This window comes from Syngnathus floridae, chromosome 7 (genome assembly GCF_059516105.1).
Source record: "Syngnathus floridae isolate MCC-2025c chromosome 7, RoL_Sflo_1.0, whole genome shotgun sequence".
Classification (NCBI taxonomy): Eukaryota; Metazoa; Chordata; class Actinopteri; order Syngnathiformes; family Syngnathidae; genus Syngnathus; species Syngnathus floridae.
In genome coordinates this window covers 4,568,782-4,595,255 of record NC_142419.1, presented here as the reverse complement: position 1 = coordinate 4,595,255, position 26,474 = coordinate 4,568,782, and the positions used below count along the sequence as shown (strand labels likewise).

At 43.5% G+C, this 26,474-nt stretch overlaps 1 protein-coding gene across 3 annotated transcripts in view; it reads right to left on the bottom strand.

Moving 5' to 3' along the window:
- nf1a (neurofibromin 1a) overlaps window positions 1–26,474 on the bottom strand; it is a 165,778-nt gene that overhangs the window by 17,092 nt on the left and 122,212 nt on the right. For all 3 annotated transcript variants that reach the window (XM_088380782.1, XM_088380781.1, XM_088380783.1), the window contains 11 exons: window positions 22,687–23,119; window positions 22,245–22,585; window positions 21,835–22,037; window positions 17,552–17,745; window positions 17,266–17,406; window positions 12,285–12,564; window positions 11,961–12,175; window positions 11,800–11,861; window positions 11,557–11,698; window positions 11,352–11,453; window positions 8,653–8,793 (listed from right to left, as the gene is read on the bottom strand). In XM_088380782.1, the coding sequence (XP_088236908.1) occupies window positions 8,653–8,793; window positions 11,352–11,453; window positions 11,557–11,698; window positions 11,800–11,861; window positions 11,961–12,175; window positions 12,285–12,564; window positions 17,266–17,406; window positions 17,552–17,745; window positions 21,835–22,037; window positions 22,245–22,585; window positions 22,687–23,119 (2,254 nt within the window). The remainder of the gene's footprint in view (window positions 1–8,652; window positions 8,794–11,351; window positions 11,454–11,556; window positions 11,699–11,799; window positions 11,862–11,960; window positions 12,176–12,284; window positions 12,565–17,265; window positions 17,407–17,551; window positions 17,746–21,834; window positions 22,038–22,244; window positions 22,586–22,686; window positions 23,120–26,474) is intronic.

Sequence of the window (26,474 nt, the reverse complement as noted above, 5' to 3'; positions counted from 1 at the left end):
CGTCAACACTGTTTACAGTGGGGATGGCGTGCTGCTGACCTCGACTCGGGACGTCGTGAGTCAGTAGGGAGAATACTTCGAAGACCTCCTCGATTCCACCTACACGCCTTCCATTGTGGAAGCAGGGCCTGGGGACTCCGAGGCAGACTCTCCAGTCTCTGGGGTCGAAGTCACTGAGGTAGTTAAAAAACTGATGAGATCCGCCCGGAGTTCTTAAAGGTTCTGGATGTTGTGGGGCTGTCATGGCTAACACGCCTCTACAACATTGCGTGGACATCGGGGACAGTACCTTTGGATTGGCAGACTGGGGTGGTGGTTCCCCTCTTTAAGAAGGGGGACCGGAGGGTGTGTTCCAATTATAGGGGAATCACACTCCTCAGCCTCCCTGGTAAGGTTTATTCAGGGGTGCTGGAGAGGAGGGTCTGTCGGGAGGTCGAACCTCGGATTCAGGAAGAGCAGTGTGGCTTTTGTCCTGGCCGTGGAACAGTGGACCAGCTCCCTCTCTCCAGCCACTTCATCCAGCTCATCCTGGGGGATCCCAAGGAGTTCCAAGGCCAGCCGAGAGACATAGTCTCTCCAGCGCGTCCTGGGCCGTCCACGGGGTCTCCTACCGGTGGGACATGCTCGGAATAACCTCCCCAGGGAGGCGTCCAGGAGGCATCCTGATGAGATGCCCGAGCCACCTCATCTGGCTCTTCTCAACGTGGAGGAGCAGCGGCTCTACTGCGAGTCTCTCCCGGATGACCGAGCTTCTCACCTTATCTCTAAGGGAGAGCCCGGACACCCTGCGGAGGAAACTCGTTTCGGCCGCTTGTATCCTGGATCTCGTTCTTTCGGTCACGACCCATAGCTCGTGATCATAGGTGAGGGTAGGAGCGTAGATCGACTGGTAAATTGAGAGCTTTGCCTTTTGGCTCAGCTCTCTCTTTACCACGACGGACTGGTACAGAATCCGCGTTACTGCCGACGCTGCACCGATCCGTCTGTCGATCTCGCGCTCCATCCTGCCCTCACTTGTGAACAAGACCCCAAGATACTTGGAACTCCTCCACTTGGGGCGGGATTTCATCCCCGATCCGGAGAGGGCATTCCACCCTTTTCCGACCGAGGACAATGGACTCGGATTTGGAGGTGCTGACCCTCATCCTGACCGCTTCACACTCGGCTGCGAACCGCTCCAGTGAGAGCTGGAGATCACGGCTTGAAGAAGCCAACAGCACCACGTCGTCTGCAAAAAGCAGAGACGCGATGCTGAGGTCCCCAAACCAGACATCCTCAACGCCTCGGCTGCGCCTAGAAATTCTGAAATTCTTCTCCAAGTCCACAAAACGCATGTGGACTGGTTGGGCAAACTCCCATGCACCCTCGAGGATCCTGACGAGGGTGTAGAGCTGGTCCACTGTTCCACGGCCAGGACGAAAGCCACACTGCTCCTCTTGAATCCGAGTTTCGACCTCCCGACGGACCCTCCTCTCCAGCACCCCTGAATAGACCTTACCAGGGAGTAGAGATGCACCGATCCGGCTTTTTCAGTTTCGATACCGATACCGATGCCGTGGCTTTGCGTATCGGTCGATACCCGATACCGATCCGATATTATGGTTGATTTAACAGGCTACATACCTCTACATGTGGAAAAATAAAATATAGCATCGGGACAAGAGAATAAACAAGTGACTTGGTCAAATACAATAATCAAGCAATGTAAACATGTGTTTGCACACTTTCTCATACATTTCTGACAGTGCGGTCTCAGAAAAATACTTGCGCAATGGCAAATTGTACCGTGGCTCCAGGTGCTCAAGTAAACGTTGGATGCCCTCGTTTTCAACAACACTCATCGGTTGTCCATCCAAAACCATGAATTCCAGCACTTTCTCAGTAACTCTCATAGCATTTGCGCTATTGCCTGGGAATTTCTCCCGTCTTTGCAGTGCATCTGCTAACGTTAACTGCCGTGTAGGTCCACCTCCTGCTCCCTTAGATCTGCTCAACTGCTGGAACTCCTGGTGCTCCGTTGCATGGTGTTTCTGGAGATGCTTAATTAAATTGGTAGTACTATAACTGGCAGTACTACCACCACCCCTGGCAACATTAGCTTTGCAGACATTACAAACTGCCGTCGAACTAGTTGGCGTGTTCAGTTTAAAGTACCTCCACACAGCTGACTCTTTCGTTCGCTCCATGTTTGCGTTTGTTTAGAAAACTCTCGTGGCATGCGGCACACGTGCTGCTGACGTATGACGTAGCCCACGTCCCAATAGATTAAGGAAAGGATCGGCTCACGGATCGGCTGCATTTTCCGATACCCGATCCATCTATTTTGTTGATATCGGGGCCGATATCCGATCCAGATATCGGATCGGTGCATCTCTACCAGGGAGGTTGAAGAATGTGATTCCCCTGTAATTGGAACACAACCTCTGGTCTCCCTTTTTAAAGAGAGGAACCAGTCTGCCAATCCAGAGGCACTAGATGACCACGCAATGTTGTAGAGCCGTGTCAGCCATGACAGCCCCACAACATCCAGAGCCTTGAAGAACTCCGGGCGGATCTCATCCACCCCTGGGGCCAAGCCACCGAGGAGTTTTTTAACTACCTCAGTGCTGTGCATCTGGAGAGGGTAGCGTGCTATCGGGCGGACCGGGCCATTGTAAGAGGGGGAAAATCGCGAGGAGGAGGAATATGTGTCTACATCCGTGACGAATGGTGCCGGGACTCTGTAGTTGTATGCAAGCACTGCTCGCTACTGGCGGAGTTTGAGATCATTGAGTGCCATTCTTTTTACCTGCCAAGGGAATTTACTACGATTCTGCTCGTCGCGGTATACATCTCGCCTTCCAACATCGAAGGCGACAGGATAGCGGCTTTTAGTGAACTGTACCAGGCTGTCAGTGAACAAAAGATGGCGCACCCTGACGGTTTCACCATCTTCGCTGGGGATTTTCATCATGCTAACCTGAAGTTTGTTTTTCCGAGAATTCACCAGCATGTTAATTTTCCAACACGTCGTGACAGCTTCCTAGACCTGGTCTACTCTACACATAAAGGAGCTTTCAAAGCCGCCCCACTCCCCCATCTTGGACTTTCTGACCATATCACTGTTATGCTCCTTCCCGCATACAGACAAATGGTGAAGGCATCCAGGCCGGTTTGCAAGCCGGTAAGAGTGTGGCCTGAGGGTGCCTCTGATGCGCTTCGAGACTGCTTTGGCACTACTGACTGGGACATGTTTAAGCAGGCGGCTACTTGCAACAATCGGCCGGACATAGAGGAGTATACTGACTCTGTTTCCTCTTACATCGCGAAGGGCATTGATGACGTGACCGACACAAAATTCATCGTCACTCGGGCTAACTGGAAGCCATGGCTGACAGGGGCACTCCTCAGGCTGCTGAGGGCCAGGGACAAAGCCTTCAGAGTGGGGGATGAGGCTGGCTTGAGAAAAGCGAGGGCTGACCTGTCCCGGGCATCAAGGAAGCGAAAAGGGCATTCTCTTGCAAGATTACCGCCCACTTCAAGGACAGCAGGGACACGCGGAGCCTATGGCAGGGCATTCAGACCATCGCGGACTACAAGCCTGCGCCGCAGAGCTGTGAGGGCGACGTCCGTCTGCTCAACGATCTGAACCGGTTCTTTGCTCGCTTCGACGCTCAGAACAGCACTTGCCCGCTGAAGACCCCTCCCCCTCCACACGAGCAGCCCCTGTGCCTCTCTGCCGATAGCGTGAGGAGGGCGCTTGCCGCTGTCAACACCCGTAAGGCGGCGGGCCCTGACAACATCCCAGGTCGAGCGCTGAAGGACTGCGCTGGGGAGCTGATGGGTGTCTTCACGGACATCTTTAACATTGCCCTGCAGCAGGCCATCGTCCCTTCGAGTTTCAAGGCTGCCACCACCGTACCTGTGCCGAAAAAACCTGCTCCGTCCTGCTTCAATGACTACCGCCCTGTGGCACTGACTCCCATCGTCATGAAGTGCTTTGAGCAGCTTGTCATGGAGCACATCAGATCCATTCTCCCCCCCCACCATAGACCCCTTCCAGTTTGCGTACCGAGCCAAACGGTCCTCTGAGGATGCCATCTGCTCTGCCCTCCACTCAGCCCTCACCCACCTGGAGAGAAGGGACTCGTATGTGAGATTGCTGTTTGTGGACTTCAGTTCTGCATTCAACACCATTGTGCCACAACGACTCATCTGCAAACTCGACAAGCTGGGCCTCAGTACCTACCTCTGCAATTGGCTACTGGACTTCCTCTGTCAGAGGCCTCAGGTGGTACGTGTTGGCGACAAAATCTCCGCCAACATTACGCTGAGCACGGGGGCCCCTCAAGGCTGCTTGCTCAGCCCGCTGCTCTTCACCCTGCTAACGCATGACTGCACTGCAACTTACAGTAGCAACCGCATGCTGAAATATGCCGACGACACGACTCTGGTGGGTCTCATCACCGGGGGCGACGAGACTCAGTACAGGTCGGAGGTTAACCTTCTGGCCACGTGGTGCAGGGACAACAACCTCCTGCTGAACGTCAACAAGACCAAGGAAATTGTTGTTGACTTATGGAAGGGTCACACCAAACACCTGCCGCTGACCATCGACGGTGCTGTGGTGGAGAGAGTGAGCAGCACCAGAATCCTGGGGGTGCACATCAGTGAGGACCTCTCCTGGTCCACCAACACCGCATCACTGGCGAAGAAAGCTCAGCGCCGCCTGTACTTCCTGCGGAAACTAAGGCGAGCAAGTGCTCCTCCGGCGGTCATGACTTCATTCTACCGTGGTATCATTGAGAGCGTCCTCTCCAGTTGTATCGCTGTTTGGGGTGGTAGCTGCACTGAATACAACATGAAGGCCCTGCAGCGCATAGTGAAGACGGCTGGTTAGATTGGTGGTGCTTCACTCCCCTCCCTGAAGGACAATTACACCTCCCATCTTACCCGCAAGGCGACCACGATTGTGAGTGGTGTGAGTCACCCCGCTCACTCTTTGTTTGATCTTCTGCCCTCTGGGAAGAGGTACAGGAGCCTGCGCTCCCGCACCACCAGACTCTCCAACAGCTTCATACTCCAGGCTGTTAGGATCCTGAACCCTCTCCCCCCTTCTGCGTAGCGTCCTGTACTTTTGCGCTATAATCTGACTGTCTACTGTATGCACACTTGCTCCATTTTTGCTCCTCTTATTATGTTATTTGTTTATTTATTATTTATTCACCACTCTTATTTATTCATTGTTTGTGCCATCTTGTTTTTATTTTTTGTGTTGTTTACTTGTTTGTATATTGTGTACTATGTCTTGTCACCGTGGGATAGTGGGAACGTAATTTCGATCTCTTTGTGTGTCTTGGCATGTGAAGAAATTGACAATAAAGCAGACTTTGACTTCGACCCCAGAGATTGGAAAGTCCGCTTCAGAGTCTCCAGGCCCTGCTTCCACAATGGAAGGCGTGTAGGTGGAATTGAGGAGGTCTTCAAAGTATTCTCCCCACTGACTTACGACGTCCCGAGTCGAGGTCAGGCGCACGCCATCTCCACTATAAACAGTGTTGACGGTGCACTGCTTCCCCCTCCTGAGACGCCGGATGGTGGACCAGAATTTCCTCGAAGCCGTCCGGAAGTCATTATCTATGGCCTCGCCAAACTCCTCCCACGCCCAGGTTTTTGCCTCAGCAACTGCCGAAGCCACGTTCCACTTGGCCATCCGGTACCAGTCAGCTGCCTCCGGAGTCCCGCAGGCCAAAACGGCCCGAAAGGATTCCTTCTTCAGCTTGACGGCATCCCTTACCGCCGGTGTCCACCACCGGGTTCGGGGATTGCCGCCACGACAGGCACCAACGACCTTACGGCCACAGCACAGGTTGGCTGCCTAAACAATGGAGGCGCGGAACATGGTCCACTCGGACTCAATGTCCCCCGCCTCCCCCGGGACGTGGGAAAAGCTCTGCCGGAGGTGGGAGTTGAAACTCTTCCTGACAGGTGATTCTGCCAGACGTTTCCAGCAGACCCTCACAGTATGTTTGGGCCTACTAGGTCGGACCGGCATCTTCCCCCACCATCGGAGCCAACCCACCACCAGGTGGTGATCAGTTGACAGCTCCGCCCCTCTCTTCACACGAGTGTCCAAAACATGCGGCCGCAAATCCGATGACACGACTACAAAGTCGATCATTGAACTGCAGCCTAGGGTGTCCTGGTGCCAAGTGCACACATGGACACCCTTATGTTTGAATATGGTGTTTATTATTAATTCCAATAACAGAACACTGCTTGGGTTCAGATCGGGGGGGGCGTTCCTCCCAATCACGCCCTTCCAGGTCTCACTGTCATTGCCCACGTGAGCATTGAAGTCACCCAGTCGAACAATGGAGTCCCCAGAAGGAGCGCTCTCCAGCACTTCCTCCAGGGACCCCAAGAAGGGTGGGTACTCTGAGCTGCTGTTTGGTGTATAGACACAAACAACAGTTAGGACCCGTCCCTCCAGCCGAAGGCGGAGGGAGGCTACCCTCTCGTTCGCCGGGGTGAACCCCAATGTGCAGGCGCCCAGCTGGGGGCCAATAAGTATACCCACACCTGCTCGACGCCTCTCACCATGGGCAATTCCAGAGTGGAAGAGCGTCCAACCCCTCTCGAGAGGGCTTGTACCAGAACCCAAACTGTGTGTGAAGGCAAGTTCGACTATGTCTAGTCGGAACTTTACTGCCTCGCACACCAGCTCGGGCTCCTTTCCAGCCAGAGAGGTGACATTCCATGTCTCAAGAGCCAGCTTCTGCAGCCGGGGATTGGACCGCCAAGGTCCCCGCCTTTGGCCACCACCCAAATCACAATGCACCCGACCCCTTTGGCCCCTCCCGCAGGTGGTGAGCCCATGGAAAGGGGGACCCACATTTCCTCGAGCCCCACCTCCAGGCCTGGCTCCAGAGGGGGGCCCCGGTAACTCGCGTCTGGGCGAGGGAAATCTGAGCCCATAAATCTTTTAGATGGATGAAAAACCCAATTTGATATAGTAGAGTGTATATATCATAGTATGTAGACCATATGAAGCCTCTGCGTTTATCTGGTACGCAATGCTAAGGCTAAAAAGTCATTAAATATTGTGGAGAAAAAATTTGTGGCTTTTGTGGTTATTGTGGCATAGCATTGCACTCCCTCAAACATTGGGGGGCTGAGAATATTATTCATAAACATATTTTACAATCCCAAATTGAATGCTGGAGGTGCTTGCCTGGGGCTACAAAAAATTCTGACAGGGCTACAGTATCCCCACGGAGCCTAGGTGCAGCGCCATCCCTGCTCTTATACCATGATTTATTGTTTTCCTATGAAGCTTCGACATCATTCAGGGGTGTCAAACTCATTTTTGTCGCGGGCCGCATCGTAATCATATCTTCCTTCGGGCCATTATGACAGTCAACGCCATAGTATAGGCCAATGGTCCCCAACCACCGGGCCGCAGACTGGTACCGGTCCGTGGGTCACTTGGTACTGGGCCGCCAAGCCGCACAGGGGAAACTTTTTTTTTTTTAATCGACGATCAATTAATTCAGGTCAAGACGCTCGTTTCCCCAGTCGAGCCCGCAAAGCTAGCAAAAATGAGTAAGAATTTATTTTGAAAGATATATAAAAATTGGCGATTCTCTCCCAATTACATCCGTTGGTTCAGGTCAAGACACTCGTCTCGGTCACGTGACATTTCACCTCAGTCGAGCCCGCAAAGCAAGCAAAGATGAGCAAGAAACAGAGATGGTTGGAAAGGTTCTTCGGAAAGGGAAAAAAGCCCAATGAGGAGACGGAAGAAGAAGAGGCTATGACTTCTAAGAAAAGGAAAGCTGCATTTAAAAAAATTTCTAGAGTCCTACTTAAAATATGGATTTATCGCCACAGGTGACTCTGACGCGCCAAGCCCACTCTGCATAATATGTGGCGACAGGCTAGCTAACGAGGCAATGCAGCCTTCAAAACTGCTTCGGCATATGAAGACCAAGCATCCTACATTAAAAGACAAACCTTAACCACTTCGGGTGTCATTGTCTCCGATTACGCCTAGATGGTACCGGCTCGTTTCTGAGAAAAAAACTCAGTGCTCCCACTAATTCAATGTAATGGTGAGTTTTATTTTTATGTTGTTTATACTTGTTTTTATGCCAGTCGTATCATTTTATTTCATCGTATTTATATATTTATTATAAATGTATTATTTATTTATCTAAATGTATTATTTATTTATATAAAGGCTGGTCCGCGAAAATATTTCTGACACGTAACCGGTCCGTGGTGCAAAAACGGTTGGGGACCACTGGTGTAGGTTACACACCAAACTGATGAATAAGTTTTGAAATAAGAGATGAGTAGAAACTGTTCCAATATTTTAAAAAGATGAATAGTAATAAAGATAAGTAAAAATTACTAGCAATACCTCTATTTTGTGGAATGAAGAAAATTTGTAAATTTCATATTGACAAGTGACATCGATACACAATGTGTCTTCTAAAATGCTGTGGCGGGCGGTATCAGGCCCCCGGCAGGTTTCATCTATATCATACAAGATGTAAAAATACACCAGTATTGTTGTCTTCGTAGCTTCTCTGTACATTTATACTCAAAAAAGCAGAAAAAAAACCCCTCTGACAACTGCAGTACAATTTTTTTTTTTTTTTTTTTTACCTTGTCATTGAAGACACGCATTGTGTCAAGAGTGTGGAGGTTTTGCTCCAGCAAAGCAGTTCCAGCAGAGTATAGGTTTACTTCATCCAACTGAAGTACAGCTACTGCCACCCAAAACAGAGCTTTATGCATAGGAGATTCCTGGAGTCAGACAGACAGACACAAAATGGAGAGAGGGGGATGAAGTTAAAATTGTTAACATTCCAAAGCACATACCATTTCTATTAAGATTAGAAAATATACATGGGCGGTTGTCGTTGTTGGCTCATTGAGCTCGTTTTGTTAAATAAAGAGCCGGTTACCAAACCCACGTCTTGCCTGGTATTTTGATAATGCTACAATATAGATATATACGTAGATCTGTGGAATAATTGGAGCCGCAACTGACGACGAGTCTGATGTTAGCGGCGCATGGAGTTCCGGAGTCAACAGCTGTTTTTTTTTCTTTCTTTTTTTTTAAGTGACACAGAGGACGAAGATTTCGATGGATTTAATGATTTGGAGTGACACGGATGGTTCGATAAAATTGTTGTTTATATTATAGTTTGATATATAGTTTATATTTAGTTATATGGGCCTGTGGAATAAGTTGAACTGCAACTGACGTCAGCGGTGAACCGCACACACTTCCGGGGTTAGAAGCACCGATGTTTACACAAAGGACGAAGATTCCAATAGATTTAATGATTTGGAGTGACACGGATGGTTCGATAAAATTTTTGTTTATATTATTGTTATTTGATATATATTTTATATCTAGTTATATGGGCCTGTGGAATAATTTTGAACTGCAACTGACGACAAGTCCGACATCAGCGGCGCGCCGCACACGCGGCGTTGTTTACACAAAGGACGAAAAATTCTATGGATTTAATGATTTGGAGTGACACAGATGGTTTGACATACGTGTTCTTTAAGTTATAGTTATTTGAATCATTTTTAATGTTACGTCAGGCCCGTTCTCAGCTCCTCGTTTGTGTTTATGTCACGTTGGCATACCGTATCATTTAGCCGGTTATTGCTGGTTCATGTCTGTTCTTGTTGTTGCATGTTGTCAAATAAATTTCCCCCAAAATGCGACTTAAACTCCGGTGCAACTTATATATGTTTTTTTTCCCCTTTATGGTGCATTTTATGGCTGGTGCGACTTATACTCCGGTGCGACTTGTAGTCCGAAAAATACGGTACATCACATCCGTTGGGGCGGGACAAACCAAACAAGGTATTGAGTGTTGCCAAATGGAAATCCGAATAATAAACATGGCAGCTTTGCAAATCCGCCATGTTTATTACGAATCGGCCATGTTTATTACGGGGCGAGACTTTTGTAGTCCAAACAACTCAAGGATTTCGAAGTGGAGAGATCAAAATGTTCCGTTGTTAGACGCATCAATCCACACAAATCATTGCACCACCCCCCAACATCAGAATCTCAAAGAAGTGCCTGGTTAAATTTCATTTTTTAAGCAGTGTTCCCACATCTGTGGGCAAAGTCCTGCTTGTTCAAGGAGTGTTTCAGAATTTTTTTGTCAGTATAGAGAAAGATTCGCCGAAAGACTTCCTTTTGTTGATGGTTCAGTTCCTTGAATCTATGGAAACAATGGAAACAGTAAAGCGGTAATTGAAATGACACAAGAATAATAAACTATATTTCACTTTAATAATATTGCATGTTTATGCACTTGTTATCATAGCACTAGCGTCAGCCTTTCTGCTGATTTTGGAGCTGTGCGCGCTATGTTTTCATTTCTTGTGGGTGTATTTTGAGTAGTTGTATCAGATGAATCGCATCGAAGGTGCTGTTTTATTCTTGGGGAACACAATGTGTTAAATGCATAATGCTAACGCTAGCATTAGCTTACTTCATAGATTGACTGCAGTGCTTTTTGACAAGGCGTTCATAGCCTTAGCATCAGTTTTTTTGCTGATTTTTGTGGGTGTATTTTGAGTAGTTGTATCAGATGAATTGCATCGAAGGTGCTGTATTATTCTGGGGGAACACAACAATGTGTTAAATGTATTCGTTAGCTTCTCGCTAGTGCTAGCATTAGCTTCGTAGCTTGACTGCAGTGCTTGTTTACAAAACGTTCATAAATATTGTGAGGGGATTTATTTTTTTTACATCTTATGTATTTATGGACTAGTCTTCTGCCGTTGACATCTTTCAATCAATCAAAAAGTTTGTGACCCAAGTAAACACTACCTCTGCTAAAAAAGTACAAATATGTCGACCGGAAAGGTAGGTGCACATCTTGCGGGCTGGAGAGTGTGGGGTGTGAACTATCATATTTGGATTTAAAGAGATCGCACCAAAACGGCTTGCTCTGAGCAGCACCTCAGAACAAGTAGAAAGGAGGGACCTGTGATGCTATCAAAAAAAGGAATTCAGACAAAAGCATTGCTGTTCCACTTTATATAGACCACAACTGAATGAGTAAAACGTATAACAGTAGAATGTATTCCCGTGATACGTGGGTTTTAACTATACAAAGCTAAACTTAACAAAGCTATTTGCCTGAGATAAATTAATCTCAGGCAAATAGCTTTGTTACCAAACATAATTTAAATAAGAACATTTTGGTTGTGATATTGGGGAATCGAAATTATCATATTAAAAAAAAAAAAAAAAAGAAGGGCCCAGGCTAAAATAGTTTGGGAGCCACTGTTATGCAAAAAATTCTCCATCCTAGAAGTCATACCTTGCTGAGGAGAGGCTGCAACTTGGTCAGCGCAATGACAGTAGCCTCTATCAACACTTGGCTGTTGTAATTGTCAGGACCCTTAAGACAGCTTTCAAGACCCTGAGGATGTGAAAAATAAGGAATGGCTACATGTTCCAAATTATTTTATAGTGCTCAAAGCCACACAATATCAATCCAGTGACAAGTCAGTGTTCTTTTTTACCCGGTCTATGCTGAGGAGAGGGCTGGCCTTGCTAAGTATTCGGATTATCTGCTTGATCTGACCGTGGCTGACCCTTTTACTGATGCATCCAAACACCACAAGGGCTCTGGGCTGGAGGGAAGGGTTGTACTGGAATGCAAACCTGGTCACAGAAAAAAACATTATTCAAAATAATTTAACAATCATGGTTAATAATCATCATCATCATCATCATCATAATCATAATAATAATAATAATAATACTTCTGTGCAAGCTCTGTCCACTGGTCCAACCATTTACAAGCTGGGATGTCCCTCATACAAGCCTGGAAAGAATATGCAAAAGGCATTAATTAGCAATCTTGTAATAAATGTATAACTAGGATAGTTCTAAAAAACACTGTGGTGGTGGAAAAATGACTGACTTCCATGATTTCTAGTAAGGCCTCTGTGACAGTCTCCAAGGAAGACAGGGCAAAAGTCTCCCTTTCATATGACCCAGGGGAGAAGGAGCGGTCTCTGTAGCTGGAGCGGAACGCGATGACAGCTGCTGACTTGACTTTGCTGATCCCAAAGAGCAGGTAAAACTTGGGCAAGGAGAACTCTGTCAGGCTCAATCGCAGTACCTGCTTTGTCTCTTCTAAAAAATACAAAAAAGATCAGCAAAAAAAATGTTTTTTTTTCCCCAAAGATAAGGTTTGTCCAAAATAAATCTTGTCTAAAACAAAATGATGTGATTAAGTTCTTACCGCTGAAGTTAAGCTGTGAGCAAGTACAAAGGGAATGAATGATATTGATGACTAAACCATGGGTAGAGGCCCTGAGAGACAGGGGCCCAGTTGCTACCAGCAGGGTCACCACATGGAACAGGTATGGCAAGTGGGCAGCAACATCCAAAGAGTTGTTGAAAGAAAGCATTAGCATGTAACGCGCCAAAATGGCAATGTCATCCCACATCAGGTGCTGCTCTAGTGTTGGTGTTGGTGACAAGCACGTCTTGTCGATGATCTTACACATTCGGCCAATTACCTGTCACAAAGAAAAACAAAGAAGATTGTCATTCAACCACTAGAACACTGTCATTCAACCACTAGAACACAAGTTTTTTTTTCTACTGTATGTGGTGTATGTGTTGGGTGTTTTATAGAAACATGTTTAACATGGAGTTATTGAAAGCTTTTCATTTCGACACACGCAGCTGCCGTGGCGAGGTGCTGTTCATGAAGAAAAATCCTGCTATTTTTGAGGGTCTGAACCTGAGCGGAAAATCATAAAACATTGCACACACCAGTATGAAAAGCAATATTTTAGAGATTTTATGTGAAAGTTTCACAAAATGGCTCTACAGTGCCTCCTAACAATATTTAAATAAGAAATCACGGTTCTACCTTTCACTACTAGAGCTGTAAAAATTGGGAAACGACATATGTAACAGCTCAAGACCTAAAAATAATTCTTTTGTAGAGCAATGCTAAAGCTAACAAAGTCCGCCACTTGACTATCTCGGAATTGGGTTGCATTTTTGGCCTTTTATAGAGATCAGAAACTCCTCCTAGAGATTTTATCCCTTTTATCCCATAATTTTCAAACTTCGGGTGTTTCATCTAAAAATGTTTCGGATGATAAATTATTGAAAGCTTTTTATTTTGTCGCACGTGGTTGGCGTGACAATGCACTGTTTGCAAAGAAAAATCAAGTTGAAACTCATGAAACTTTGCACATACAGACCCAACATAAAAATCAACATTTTAGAGATTTATTGTGCAAGTTGCAAAAAAATGCCTCGAAAACACCCTATATTTAAGAGTTGTTGTCCTATGTGGAAGCACCACAAACATGCAAGTACCGTATTCTTCGGACTATAAATCGCGTTTTTTTCTCATAGTTTGGGTGGGGGGGGGGGCGACTTATACTGAGGAGTGACTTATGTGAATTTTTTCACAAATTTTCAAAATAAAAAAATAAAAAAGGTGAAACCACGATAAACGAACCGCGATGTAGCAAGGGATTACTGTAATTTGAATTTCAAGTGACGTCAGCGGCGTGGCGGTTGTTTACATAAAGGACAAAAATTCGATCACGGGATGACGAAGGGCCCCACGTACTACCGGCATCATGAGCGGCTTTGTTTGTAAGTGACACGAAGAGTTTGAAGGATTTAATGATTTAGAGTGACATAGAAGGTTTGAAAAACTATTATGGCTTTTACGCACGCCCGGTTTTACTCTACGGATCTCTCTTTCGCCTCCGTGGATGGAAGTCGGGGGCCGGCGCTCGGCCGGGTGGCTGTCCCGGGACAGCGGATGAGGCTCAGACATGGCTTGTACGCACGCCCGGTCCTACTCTATGGAGCTCTCTTTCACCTCCATAGATGGAAGTCAGGGGCCGGCGCTCGGCCGGGTGACTGTCCAGGGACGGTGGATGGGGCTCGGGCATGGCTTTTACGCACGCCTAGTCCTATTCTATGGAGCTCTCTTCCACCTCAGTGGCTGGAAGTGCCACCTCCAGGGATGGAAGTCCACGCCGCCACACGCCTGGAAGTCCACGCCGGTGCTTGGGGCCGTGTGGCGGTGAACTATTTATGTTATAGTTATTTGATATATTTTATTTTGTGTAGCAACTTCGTGTAGCTGTTAGCTCGTTGAACTCGTTTTGTTAAATAAAGAGCCGTTTACCAAACCCACGTCTTTCCTTGTACTTTGTTAACGCTACAATATAGTTATATACTAGATCTGTGGAATAACGACGAGGCTGACGTCAGGGCGCGTGCGCGGCGTTGTTGACAAAGGATGAGGAATTTGATCGATGGATTTAATGCAGTGGTTCCCAAACTTTTTCAGGCTCCCCAGTGAATTCCTATCGCCCCCCCCAATTTGGTATGCTGCAATTTGAAAAGAGCTGTACCAAGGCCATACTTTATTCTGGAACAAAAAAGAAAAAACATGTAAAATACAGCATTTTATCGCATTTCATAAATAGGCCTACTTAAAGACAAAAATGACAACATTGAAGGTATGAAAAGCAAGTTTACCCTCTCACGTATTCATTTTCTTCCATGTACTCACAGAAAATGGTGGCGGACGTGATCTAAGTTGTTAGATCTAAGGCACGCCACCCTCGCCACCCACACAATGACACACGCGCAAACACGCATATATGCACACACACATGCACACACAGGTACAAAGTCATATATGTACATTCGTAACAATATATATCAGTGAATGCACCACCCTAACCAGCTCAACACAACACAACACAACACGGCGTGTTCTGGCGAGTCCCCAATTTCATGTTGACTTGAACTCAAGATGATGTTGACCGCCAGAATGCGTTTTTTATTCTAAGATAAAATTCTGAACATTACAAGCTTGAAATTACAAACCTGAGTTTTTGCTTTTGTAGTCTATGCTGTCTATGTAGTGACTACATAGACTTCGGACTGCCGCCCCCCTACCGCCCCCTTCAACTTCTGACTTCGACTTTGGACTGCCGCCCCCCTACCGCCCCCTTTGTCCTCACCGCCCCCCCAGGGGGGCGGTGCCGCCCACTTTGGGAACCACTGATTTAATGATTTGGAGTGACACAGATGGTTTGATAATATTATTGCTTATATATAAACTGATATATAATTTATATATCGTTATATGGGCCTGTGGAATATTTTGAAGTGCAAGCGCCGTCAGCGGCGCGCACCGGGCCGGCATTGTTGACATAAAGGACGATCGATGGATTTAATGAATTGGAGTGACACAGATGGTTTTATAAACATGTTATTTATGTAATAGTTATTTGATTAACTCTGAATGTTACGTCAGACCCGTTCTCAGCTCTTCGTTTCTGTTTATGTCACGTTAGCATACCTATTGTTTAGCCTGTTGTTGCTCATTCATGTCTGTTCCTGGTGTTGGATTTTGTCGAATACATTTCCCCCCAAATGAGACTTGTACTCCGGAGCGACTTATACATGTTTTTTTTCACGTTATTGTGCATTTTATGGCTAATGCGACGTATATTCCAGAGCGACTTTTAGTCCGAAAAATACGGTTATCCAACGTGCAGGGACCCCAACGTAGCCAGGGTTGAGAGGGCCCTTATAGCTGCTCGCAGCTCTCGATATTTATTGTTTTTCAATTTCTATTATTTTTTGGTATACTCATGTTTTATTCCCTAACTAATTCATTTTTTCATCATTTCAGGTAATATATAAAGTTGAGTTTTTAAGGACTCATCAAATTTTATTTTTCTCAAAATTCAAGGACATAAAGATCGAAGGAGCTTTTTCTTGTTATATTAATACAATGTTCAACATGATATGGGACAAAATACGAAGCCCACGGTCCCTGGTTTACCCAGTGAGTCCCAAGACTTGTGAACCAAGTCAAAACACTAACATAACATAAATGTGATAAAGAGAAAAGGGAGATTCACCATTTGAATCTGTGCAAAGATGCATCAAAGGTGTGGATGTAGGAGAATGAAAATGCAAGGGGATTAAATTACACATTATATTTACAAGGTCATTTTTGTAATTGACAAAAACAATAGAGAGCGTGAATGAAGTGCTCAATGTGCAGGGATACATGAGCATTAGGCTATGATACTTTTGAGTAGTTGAGTTTAGATAGTTGAACACTTACAAAGTTCTGAAGTCAATGAATAATTGATTTCACAATTGTCACAGGACAGTTTTGCATTTGTCTGTGTTTAGCTCAAACAAATTGAAAGCTGATGCATCTATAGTATGGGGGAAAGACACCCCATAATTTAAGGAAAGTTACTTAGTGGATGACCTGAGCAATTAACCACATGAGCATAAATGAGGAAAGGCTGCAGTTAATTGAAAGTCCTGAGTAGGCATCAAAGACATTGACTACATCCAGCTCTTTCAGCTATCTGCATATAAAAGAACAACCCAGTGAATATGTTCCTATAAAGTCTCAGGTTATGATGAAAATGATATGATATGCAAACATTTTTTAGAGGACATGACAAGTCTAAGACTGGCTATTCAGATGAAACGGTCCAAACAATGGACCGCTTTCAGTGTAGGAGTCAGGGCTTGGGTTTACTATTGTGTCTGTTTGTGTGATGTTTTTGTTCATGAGTATAAAGCCCAACTAGGATGAAGCACATGCAGAAACAAGTGAGCTGAGATTGTCGCTTCATCTCTACAGTCAAGATGGATTTATTTCTTCAAGTGGTGAGTATTTAACAATTTACAGACCAATTATTAACACAATAATTTATCAATATACATTTGTGCTACTTTATGCACTTTGATAACAAGTTAAATAACATTTAATACTGGCTATGTTGCACTTCTTGGCTCATTTAAAGTAAAACTAGTTTATATTATCGCTTTGCATGTTCTTGTCATTTGATCTCCCTTGTCAAGAACCACCAAAATTAAATCAAGGCAACGAGAGCTCTTTCTGGTTATTTGAAATATTTCACCTGAAATCCAAAGGGCTTCTTCACTTCACTAAATAAGTAACTAAGAAGTCGAGTTGCCTGTGATTGACTTTTTGTGGAAAACCAGTTTTCAGTTGACAGCAAAATTTAGACAAGCTCTATCTGGTTAACAGCTACCAAGAAGTGCACAAGTACTGGGGGCATGGATATTGAGGATCAAACCACACGCAGGCTTGACGAGATTGACAGAGTTTCTGAATGTATGAACCAAAATCAAGTAGCATCCTCCCACAACACAATAGGGGTTAGCCTTACCTTACTCGAGACCAATTTGACATTTCCAGATGCCAAAGCCACAGCAGTATCAGCCATGACCTCGGCCTTGATAGAGCCCAACCCTCCTGTGGCGCTAGTCTTAATAAAGCTGTCCAACACCACGTCCAATAAATCAGTTATCTAAAAGCAATATGAGAGCATTTCAGGCGAATGAATTCTCCGTCTGTCCGTTCATCCATCCAATCTATACTAGGTATTGTTAAAATCGAAATGAAATGCTTTAATTAAAAATTTAATTATTTCCACAAGACATTGTTGTGCTTACCTGCCCCAGGCTGCCCCAGATCTTAGCTTGAATGGATGGATACATTTGCTTTTCATTGATGGTCATGGTGATGAGCTTGTCTAAAATGGCAGTGACACGTTGCCGCTTGGCATCATCATTGTGTTTACAAAAGCGAACAAGGTTTAGCAACCAGGGTGTCATGTACTCCAGACAAAGATGTTTCAACTCGATACCTGCAGAACAATCATTAATGTTAACAGATTAGACAGACAGACAGACAGACAGACAAAGATATGGCTTAGGTTGAATGCCATGTCAAATTATTCCTTTTTTTCCACTCTCCCAGAAGACAACACCTTCTATGTTTGCTAGCTAGCTAGGTAGCTTGCTTGCCACTTTATTCATCAATGAACAAATTAGATTTGCTTAATAAAAGGTTGTTGCTGATGCATGTCCAATGGTAATTGGATAAGTGATCTTGTAAATATGTTTGCAGCAGTATCTTAAGACCTCAGTCCCCCACACGCACAAATTATGAGGCTGATGACGATTCGTGATGACATCACGGAATACCACCTTCATTCCCTATGTCAAGTTTAGCTGTTTTTATCCTTAATATGGTTTTAAATAGTAAATCTATGAATGATTTGTTAATCAAATCGAAAATACCTGCAGTGGGCTAGCAGCTTAGCGCCATCATACCAGGAGCTCAAATTTCTCATTATTTCTAGGTGTTATTTACTAAAATTCATTGGTTCTTCAGTAAATTCCTTCTAAACAGTGAATAGAAGTCAGAACGTCCTCCTTTACAATGACATGACATGACACGAGCAATTCCCCTGCCTCCTCAACTCCCTATTTGCTGCCGAGTGACTGAAGTCACAACGGCCCATTGAGCGACACGACAATGGTGACAATTTGTCCACTTGTTGCGCAAAAGGCTAAAATAAACAACGGTGTCACTCCGACCACATAGAAAATGCAGTCTTGCTAACTCATCTCTGTTATTAATGAATGTACCTGTAATTTGACTACCGTAATTCCCGGACTATAAACCCCTACTTTTTGCACAGGCTTTGAACCCGGCAACTTGCCGTCCGGTGCGGCGTATCTATGAATTTTTGGGATTTTTGTGATGACTAATACACTTATACACTCGTAAAAAGGCTGTGGACCACTGTTGTTCGGCACCGCTTTCCTGGGCGTAGGGATATGTAACCAGACACATGGTCACTGGGGAGAGGAGTGGTATGTTGATCACATGTTCGTCCGCCAGGCAAATAGTGCGGTATAATTGACACAAAGGAGACAGAACGAGATCAAGACGGACATTACTGAAGAAAGGAAGCTTTTATACACAAACCCTCATTACGGGGGACAAAATGATGCATTTGATGCCGCTTTTAAGTAAAAGGCAGTCAATTTGGCTCTTAATGAAGGAACTACAGCTGCTCATGCACTGTAGAGGTTTCCTCCGGTCACTAGAAGGCACTGGGCTATTGTTGATGACATCTTGTTGCATCATCCTTTTCTTTATTTATTTTCCGGTCATGTCTACTCTGAAGCGATACGTGTAGGTCATATCACATTGCCATCTTTACCCTGTAAGTGGTCCCGTTTTATTTATTAATAGTTGTGTGTTTCTTGTGTTCCCTGCACACTAAGTTTATTAAGGTCGTTGCTGAGATTTATACATGTTTGTATGTTTGCAGAGCTTCTTCATCTCTATCAGTAAAGGTTATGTTAATAAAAGGTATGCGTCCCCAAAGAACCATCTCTTTCTGGACAATATTCTTTGTGTAGATTCTCTTAAAAATGGTAATTAAACATTAAAAAACCTGCAGATTATACTTCGATGGGTTTTATATATGAGCAAAATAAGATTTTCCCCTAATTTTAGTTGGTGTGGTTTATAATCAGATGCGGTTTTTAGTCCGGAAATTACGGTACATGCCTTTTTTCTGCAACAAATAGTTATATTTTATATATATTTATAGTTATATGTAAATATTTATCGTTATTATTTTTGCATTCTGAAAACATAATGCCGGTACATCTATTCTGTTACTCTGCCTGGTCACTAGTACAGCCAAACCTCCGTTTTCGAACGTCCCAGTTCTCGAACAAATCAGAATTCGAACGAAAAATTTGAGATTTTTTTGCTTCGGTTGTCGAAGAAAATTCGGAGGTCGAACCTCGCGAGATGAGTCGAAAGGACCCGAGAAAACCCGACCGTGCGGCCCGGATGCCGACTGACTCCGTTCGTTATTGTATTTTCGTTACTTTAAGGATTGTATTAACCCCTAATCATGCCTCCAAAGAAAGCAAGTGGGAGCAGTAAAACCATCCTAAAACACAAAGACGCTCTATTAGCAATGCGACAGTGAACGCCCAGCGCGCTGCGGTTGCGCAATCGGACTGAATTAAGCTCCCTGCGCACTGAGGTCCACTTAAATTTTGGAAAGTACATCAGGACTTTAAAAATATTTTCTAAATTTTAGCGACAGCTCTGTCACAATAATGCGACCAGCGCGGTGCAGTTGCGCGGTCGGTGGTGCGCTATGGTTGCACGTTGGGCGGTGCGCTGCAGTTGCACGATCGGACAAAAATGCGCAAATGAAAAAATGCTTAAAAAAGGCGTTTTTTTTTTTTTTTTAGTCTTAGAAGGCATTAAAATTTTTTCCATTATTTGTAATGAGAAAAATAGAATCAGAATTCGACCGATTCACTTCTCGAATCGCCGTCTGGAACGGATTGTGGTCGAAAACCGAGGTTTGACTGTACTGTGTAACTAGCGTAATTGAGAAAAAAATATTAAAAATATTTCCATTCAATTTTAAAGCTGACAAATGAGCAAACGGGTTAGGAAAACATGAAATAAAAATAAATATTCGATAGTGGATACACATTTTTTTAATTTAGGCGATATCGGCACTTATGGCAAAGTGGTAGAGTCAGTTCTTTTATTTTGCCCTCATGAGTAAAAAATATTAGGAACAGCTTCAATTTCTCACTTCTACATCACTGCAAACCACAACCACAATGATGAACACCCACTCATCCCGCTAGTTTGTATTACCGTATTTTCCGGACGATAAGTCGCAGTTTTTTGAATAGTTTGGCCGGGGGTGCGACATACACTCAGGAGCGATTTATATGTGAAATTATTAACACATTATTACTTGATCATTAACACATTACTTACTAGTATATCACTCCACGTTATTTTCACACTAAACCGCATGAAGGCGCTCGAGGCCTGTGGAATAATTGGAACTGCAACTGACGATGAGTCCGACATCAGCGCTGCATACACTTCCGGAGTCAGCTGAGTTGTTTATGTGACACAGGGGACGAAGATTTCGATGGATTTAATGATTTGGAGTGACACGGATGGTTTGAGAACCTTGTTATTTACAAACCGGATTCGGTTAAGTTGGGAAATTGTGTAAAATATAAATAAAAACAAAATACAACGATTTGAAAATCTTTCTCAACCCATATTCAATTGAATACACTACAAAGACAACATATTTAATGTTCAAACTGATAAACTTAATTGTTTTTTGCCAAATAATAATTAACTTAGAATTTCTTGGCTGTAACACGTCCAGTAGAAGTTGGGAAAGGTGGCAAAAAATACTGAGAAAGCCGAGAAAAGCTCATCAAACACCTATTTGGAACATGCCACATGTGATCAGGCTAATTGGTAACAGGTGGGCACCATGATTGGGTATAAAAGGAGCCTCCCCAAACATGCTCAGTCATTCACAAGCAAGGATGGGGCGAGGTTCACCACTTTGTCCACAGGTGCGTGAGAAAATAGTTGAACAGTTTAAGAACGAGTTTGAGCATGAAATATGTCGTCTTTGTACTGTATTCAATTGAATATAGGTTGAAAAGGATTTTCAAATCATTGTATTTTGTTCTTATTTACATTTTACACAATTTCCCAACTTCAACCGAATCCGGTTTGTATTTGTATAAGATATTTGATTCATAGTATTTTTCGGAGTACAAGTCGCACCAACCATAAAATGCTTAATAAAGAAGAAAAAAAAACATAAATCTCTCCGGAGTACAAGTGGCATTTTTGGGAGAACTCCGGTGCGACTTGTATATGTTTTATTCTTCTTTATTATGCATTTTATGGCTGGTGCGACTTGTACTGCGGAGCAACCTATAGTCCGGAAAATACGGCATATATTATATTATACATACATTCAAAACATTTATTATATACGCATATGTACAGTTGCACATGTCATTTAGCAACATTCTCTCGCGTTATTTGGTGTGCGGTGGCTCATAAGGTTACTTACTGGATTTACTGAAACCAGAGATACACTCCTCCAGAAACTCCAGCGTCAGATGGGGTTCATTGGCAGCAAGTGTCTTACTGATAGACACTATGAAAAGAGTGTTGTTGGCTGGAATGCAGAGGCCTGATGTCTCCAACAACTGCCCTTCTATCTTCAGGTTGAAGGTACAAGTCAAAGCACACAACAGATTGTAAGCCGCAGATCTGAGCAAAAATGGATACAAAAAAAGACAGAAATTCACTTAATAATGATGAAAAGGTAGAAAAAAGAAGATGATTTTTTTAAAGCAGAAACATGTCTGTTATATACAAGTCTGTTCTCGATAAATTTATTTCTGGCTTCATTTTGTAAAGACAAGCATGTTGATTTTTTTTAATTAACTGGAATTATCATTAATCTCTATGACTGACCTGAGACTGGGGTCAGAACTACCCAGGTTGAGCAGAGCAATATTTAGCAGCGTGCCAGGAACATCTTTGGGTCGGATCTTGGTGTGCTGAGGGATCGAGTCAGGCTGTGACAGCTCCCATCGTGTTCGAATGTGGATAATAGACTGAACAATTGCATCACATTCCTGATGCATGAAAGTGAGAGGTGTGCCCTGGTTGGCCATGGTGAGTGTGAACTGGCTCTCGTCTACCAGACATATCTCCTCAATTTCTGAGGCATAGTAGACATCATTGAGGAAGACAGGCTGTCCAAGAACACGTGTCCGTTCAGCTGAGGTGACTTGCACTGCTGTTGAGCCAACCTGAGGGAGAAGACAATAATAGAGAAACTTGGGTTAGTAATGAAATTAAAAGTAGGTTTAACTGTGTACATATAAAAAAATGACTATTGATAAAACCTCACCTTTATTGAAACTTTAGTATCCTTGTGAGCTAATTTGAGGGCATTATGGAAAACTTTGAGATCTTCCTCCAGAGTAAGCGTTGCAGCAGGTAGCTTCTGTTGGTCAGGTTCAATGTGCTCGGCTAGCTTAGCTGGAGAGTCGATGAACTGGAGCCTCTTACTACCTTTTAGACCAGTCAGGAGCCGCTCATGGTATTTTGTGTACTCTCTCACCCAAGTATTGCAGTTGTAAACATAGACAGCAGCTACGTTTTCATATGCAAAACCGGGAAAGACCACAAACCATTTGGACAAAAAATCTGTCTTGAAGCGGTTGCTTGGGCCTACATGAGTTAAGTCTACCACAATCTCATATGGTTTGGCGTAGTAAGGTTTCAGGGTGAGGAGAACATGGTAGATGAGCAGATCTCCATTTATCTGTCCAGTTTTGAATCTAAAAGAATGATATAAAAACAAACAGTCATATTAAAGGTTTTCTGTGATGATGTTGGGTGTGATCAATGTGTATTTAAGTATGTGACATAAATAAATATTTTTAAATAAACATTTTTGTCTTCTTCTGCAGATTTCTGGTACGAAAGCAAGGGGTTCAAAATAACAATATTTAATGGGCTAGGAAGTTGGATCATTGTTTTGTGAGAGGGCATCAATAGAAATTGTGGAACTCCACCAAGATCTCTTTCTCTGGGGAAGTAAGTATTAACTCAAAATTGTGCAACATCAAACAGTTTGGGCAGTATTCTGATACTGGGCAATATGTGCGTTTAAGTATGTGACAAAAAGAAATATAAATAAATAAACATTTTTGTCTTCTGTCTGCATATTTGTGGTACAAAAGCAAGGGGTCTAAAATAACAACACTATTTAATGGGCCAGGAAGTGGGACCATTGTTTATTGAGAGGGTATCAGTACAACTTCTGCAACGCCACCAAGATCTTTTTCTCAGGGGAAGTATCGACACAAAACTAAAACTGTGCAACACCAAACAGTTTGGGCAATATTCAGAATCATTTGGTCAACTTGAAATGCAATTAAATTTATTTCCACCTCTAAATATATTAAAATTACAGAACAGAATGGAACAAACTATAGCTCTGCGGCTGTTTGTCATGCTGCTACAACACCCCATTAACGCAGACCTTTCTGTTCCAACTATTGAGTCCAACCAAACCACCAAAGAGTACACAAATACTTCAGACAAGGACAACAATGGCATGCGAGTGGATTGTTTGGTTGATATGAAGATAGGCCTGATTGCTTTGGGTTCGGCTGGGGCTCTGATTTTTTGCCTGTTGATGGCCACGGTGATATTGGCATGTCAAATCTGCCATATTCGGCGCGAGGTTTATGTTCCACAAGCCTCCCACTCCAACATGTACTTAGTGAGTACTACAGACTACTGGGACACTAACCCACTTGAGCTTGAAGGACTGGATGGGCCATGTGACACGAGTGTCATGCTGGAGGAGGTAACGGCAGACAACACAATACAGGAGGAGAATCAAGTTGAAATAGACAGGGAAGAGGCGGGAGCAAGGACAGAAACTGAACAAGAGGAAAAAGCTTTTGATCCTGACGCAAATGATCATCAGATGTTGAGTTCAGATGCAAAATCTTGGTAAAACTCTCTGCATCCATTGCAGCCTGGTTATCCTGGAAGAAGGATCCTTCCATCTGTGGTCTCTTCTCAAGGTTTCTCATTTCCCCTAGTAGGAGTTTTGAGGTTTTCCTTGCCCTCCTGGGAGTTTAAGATCAGGGGATGTTTGAGAATAATTGTCAATTTTTGCACATGTTGTCCTGAATGTTGTTAGCTACCTAAATGTTGTACAGACGCCGAGATCTACTGGAGTCAAATTCCTTTTTTGGCATGCTCAAACTTGGCAAATAAAGATTGATTCTGATTCTGTTAATGTGGACCCCTGATTTAACCGACAAAGTTTCTAAGTGGACAGTATGAAAAAATTTAAGTTAGGGTTAGTCAGATTTTAAGAATTGAGTGATTCCTCGCCGATTTGTTCAGTCATTTCAGTTTTTCTAGTACCTTTGTGGATTAAAGGTGAAATATCTTCCACAAACAAGCGTCCTACCCTATTCATGTATTAAAAATATTAGCACGTCTATCACCGAGTCAAAAACAGAATACAATGAATAAAACGACAGTGGTAATTGATATTTTGACGTATTGGGAACACTACCATGCATGCCATGCACTATTAATGTGTTTTTTTGTGGAACTCTGTAACCCTTTTTTTTTTTTAATGCATTAATATGAATTTGAAGTTATGTTCAAGTTTTGGAGCATTTCTTTAATAATTTTTGAGAGTTGGAGAGCCAAAGAAAAAATACTTAAGGAATGCAGGTTTCCCTACCATAGATTTTGACTGCTGTATTCAGAGTTCATAGGTCACTTCTATTTCAGATCCCCACTAGAGCTTGGAATACAGTGTTTACAATTAGTGACAGGGAAACCTACTTTACAGTTTGCTCTTTTGCTGTCCAACTCTGAAACACACGCCATGGGGCTGTCCAACTCTGAAACACATGCCATCAGCTAACAGTAAACCATGGGATCACAAATTCTGATGGGCCACACATTTTTCACACCAGCTCCTTGAGAAAAAAGAAAAAAAAAAAAGCAGGGCTCTCACTAACAACAACTTGATTCAGGGTAATGGTGACATGTATATTATCGTATTTTCAGGACTATAAGTCGCTCCGGAGTACAAGTTGCACCAGCCATAAAATGTACGTATAAAATACTAGAAGGAAAAGAAATATATGTCACACTAGAGTATAGGTCGCATTTTTGGAGGAAATTTATTTGATAAAATCCAACACCAAGAACAAACATGTCATCTTGAAAGGTAATTAGAGTAAAGACAACAACAGGCTGAATAACTGTACACTATGCTAACATTACATGACACACAAACAACGAACTGAGAGCGTGCCTAGTATGTTAATATAACATAGTAAGAGTTATTCCGATAACTATTGCATGAATAACCTGCCAGCAAGTTTACCAAACCATCCGTGTCACTCCAAATCACTAAATCCAATGAAGTCTTTATCCTCGGTGTCACTTTTAAACAACTGCGGCAACACCGGAGGTAGAAGATGCAGCACTTCCTCTTCTATGTCGCTTATGTTAGACTCATCAAACCAATAATCAACAGGCCTAGCGTGCCCTCTTGCGGTTTAGTGTGAAAACAACATGTAAAATGATATATTGTGTTAATAATTTCATACAAGACGCCCCAGAGTATAAGTCGCACCCCCAACCAATGAAAAATACTGCTACTTATAGTCGGGAAAATACGGTAAATAGTTTTTTTTTTTTTTTCTAAATTCCCATGTCAGCCCCACAAAATATGTCTTAATGTGAAACTGAGGTTGGAGACCTCTGCTTTAACGGCAGCTAATGAAAAGTTAGTTTCCTCAATGTCCTAAATGTACATGGGTTAAATTCTTATTAAAATGTCAACTTGATGAGTTTGTATTCATACTGTATGTATTATTAAAAATAATGACAAGATACTTTCGGAATGTCCTTTAAAATCATTATTAAAGAGCATATTGATGTTTCTCTATCTCTGAATCTTTTTTTGCTGTTGTAGTCTTGCTTTCATGGTTATGGCAACGACTACAATGGTACACGTTTCCATAATTGAAATGTTCAATATTGCATAAACTCCAATTCCTTATTTAGGACTAAAACCCAGATCTCTGTATTAGCACATTCGTGCATGCTAATTATGTACACGTAGAATTATGTGATGTGAATTTT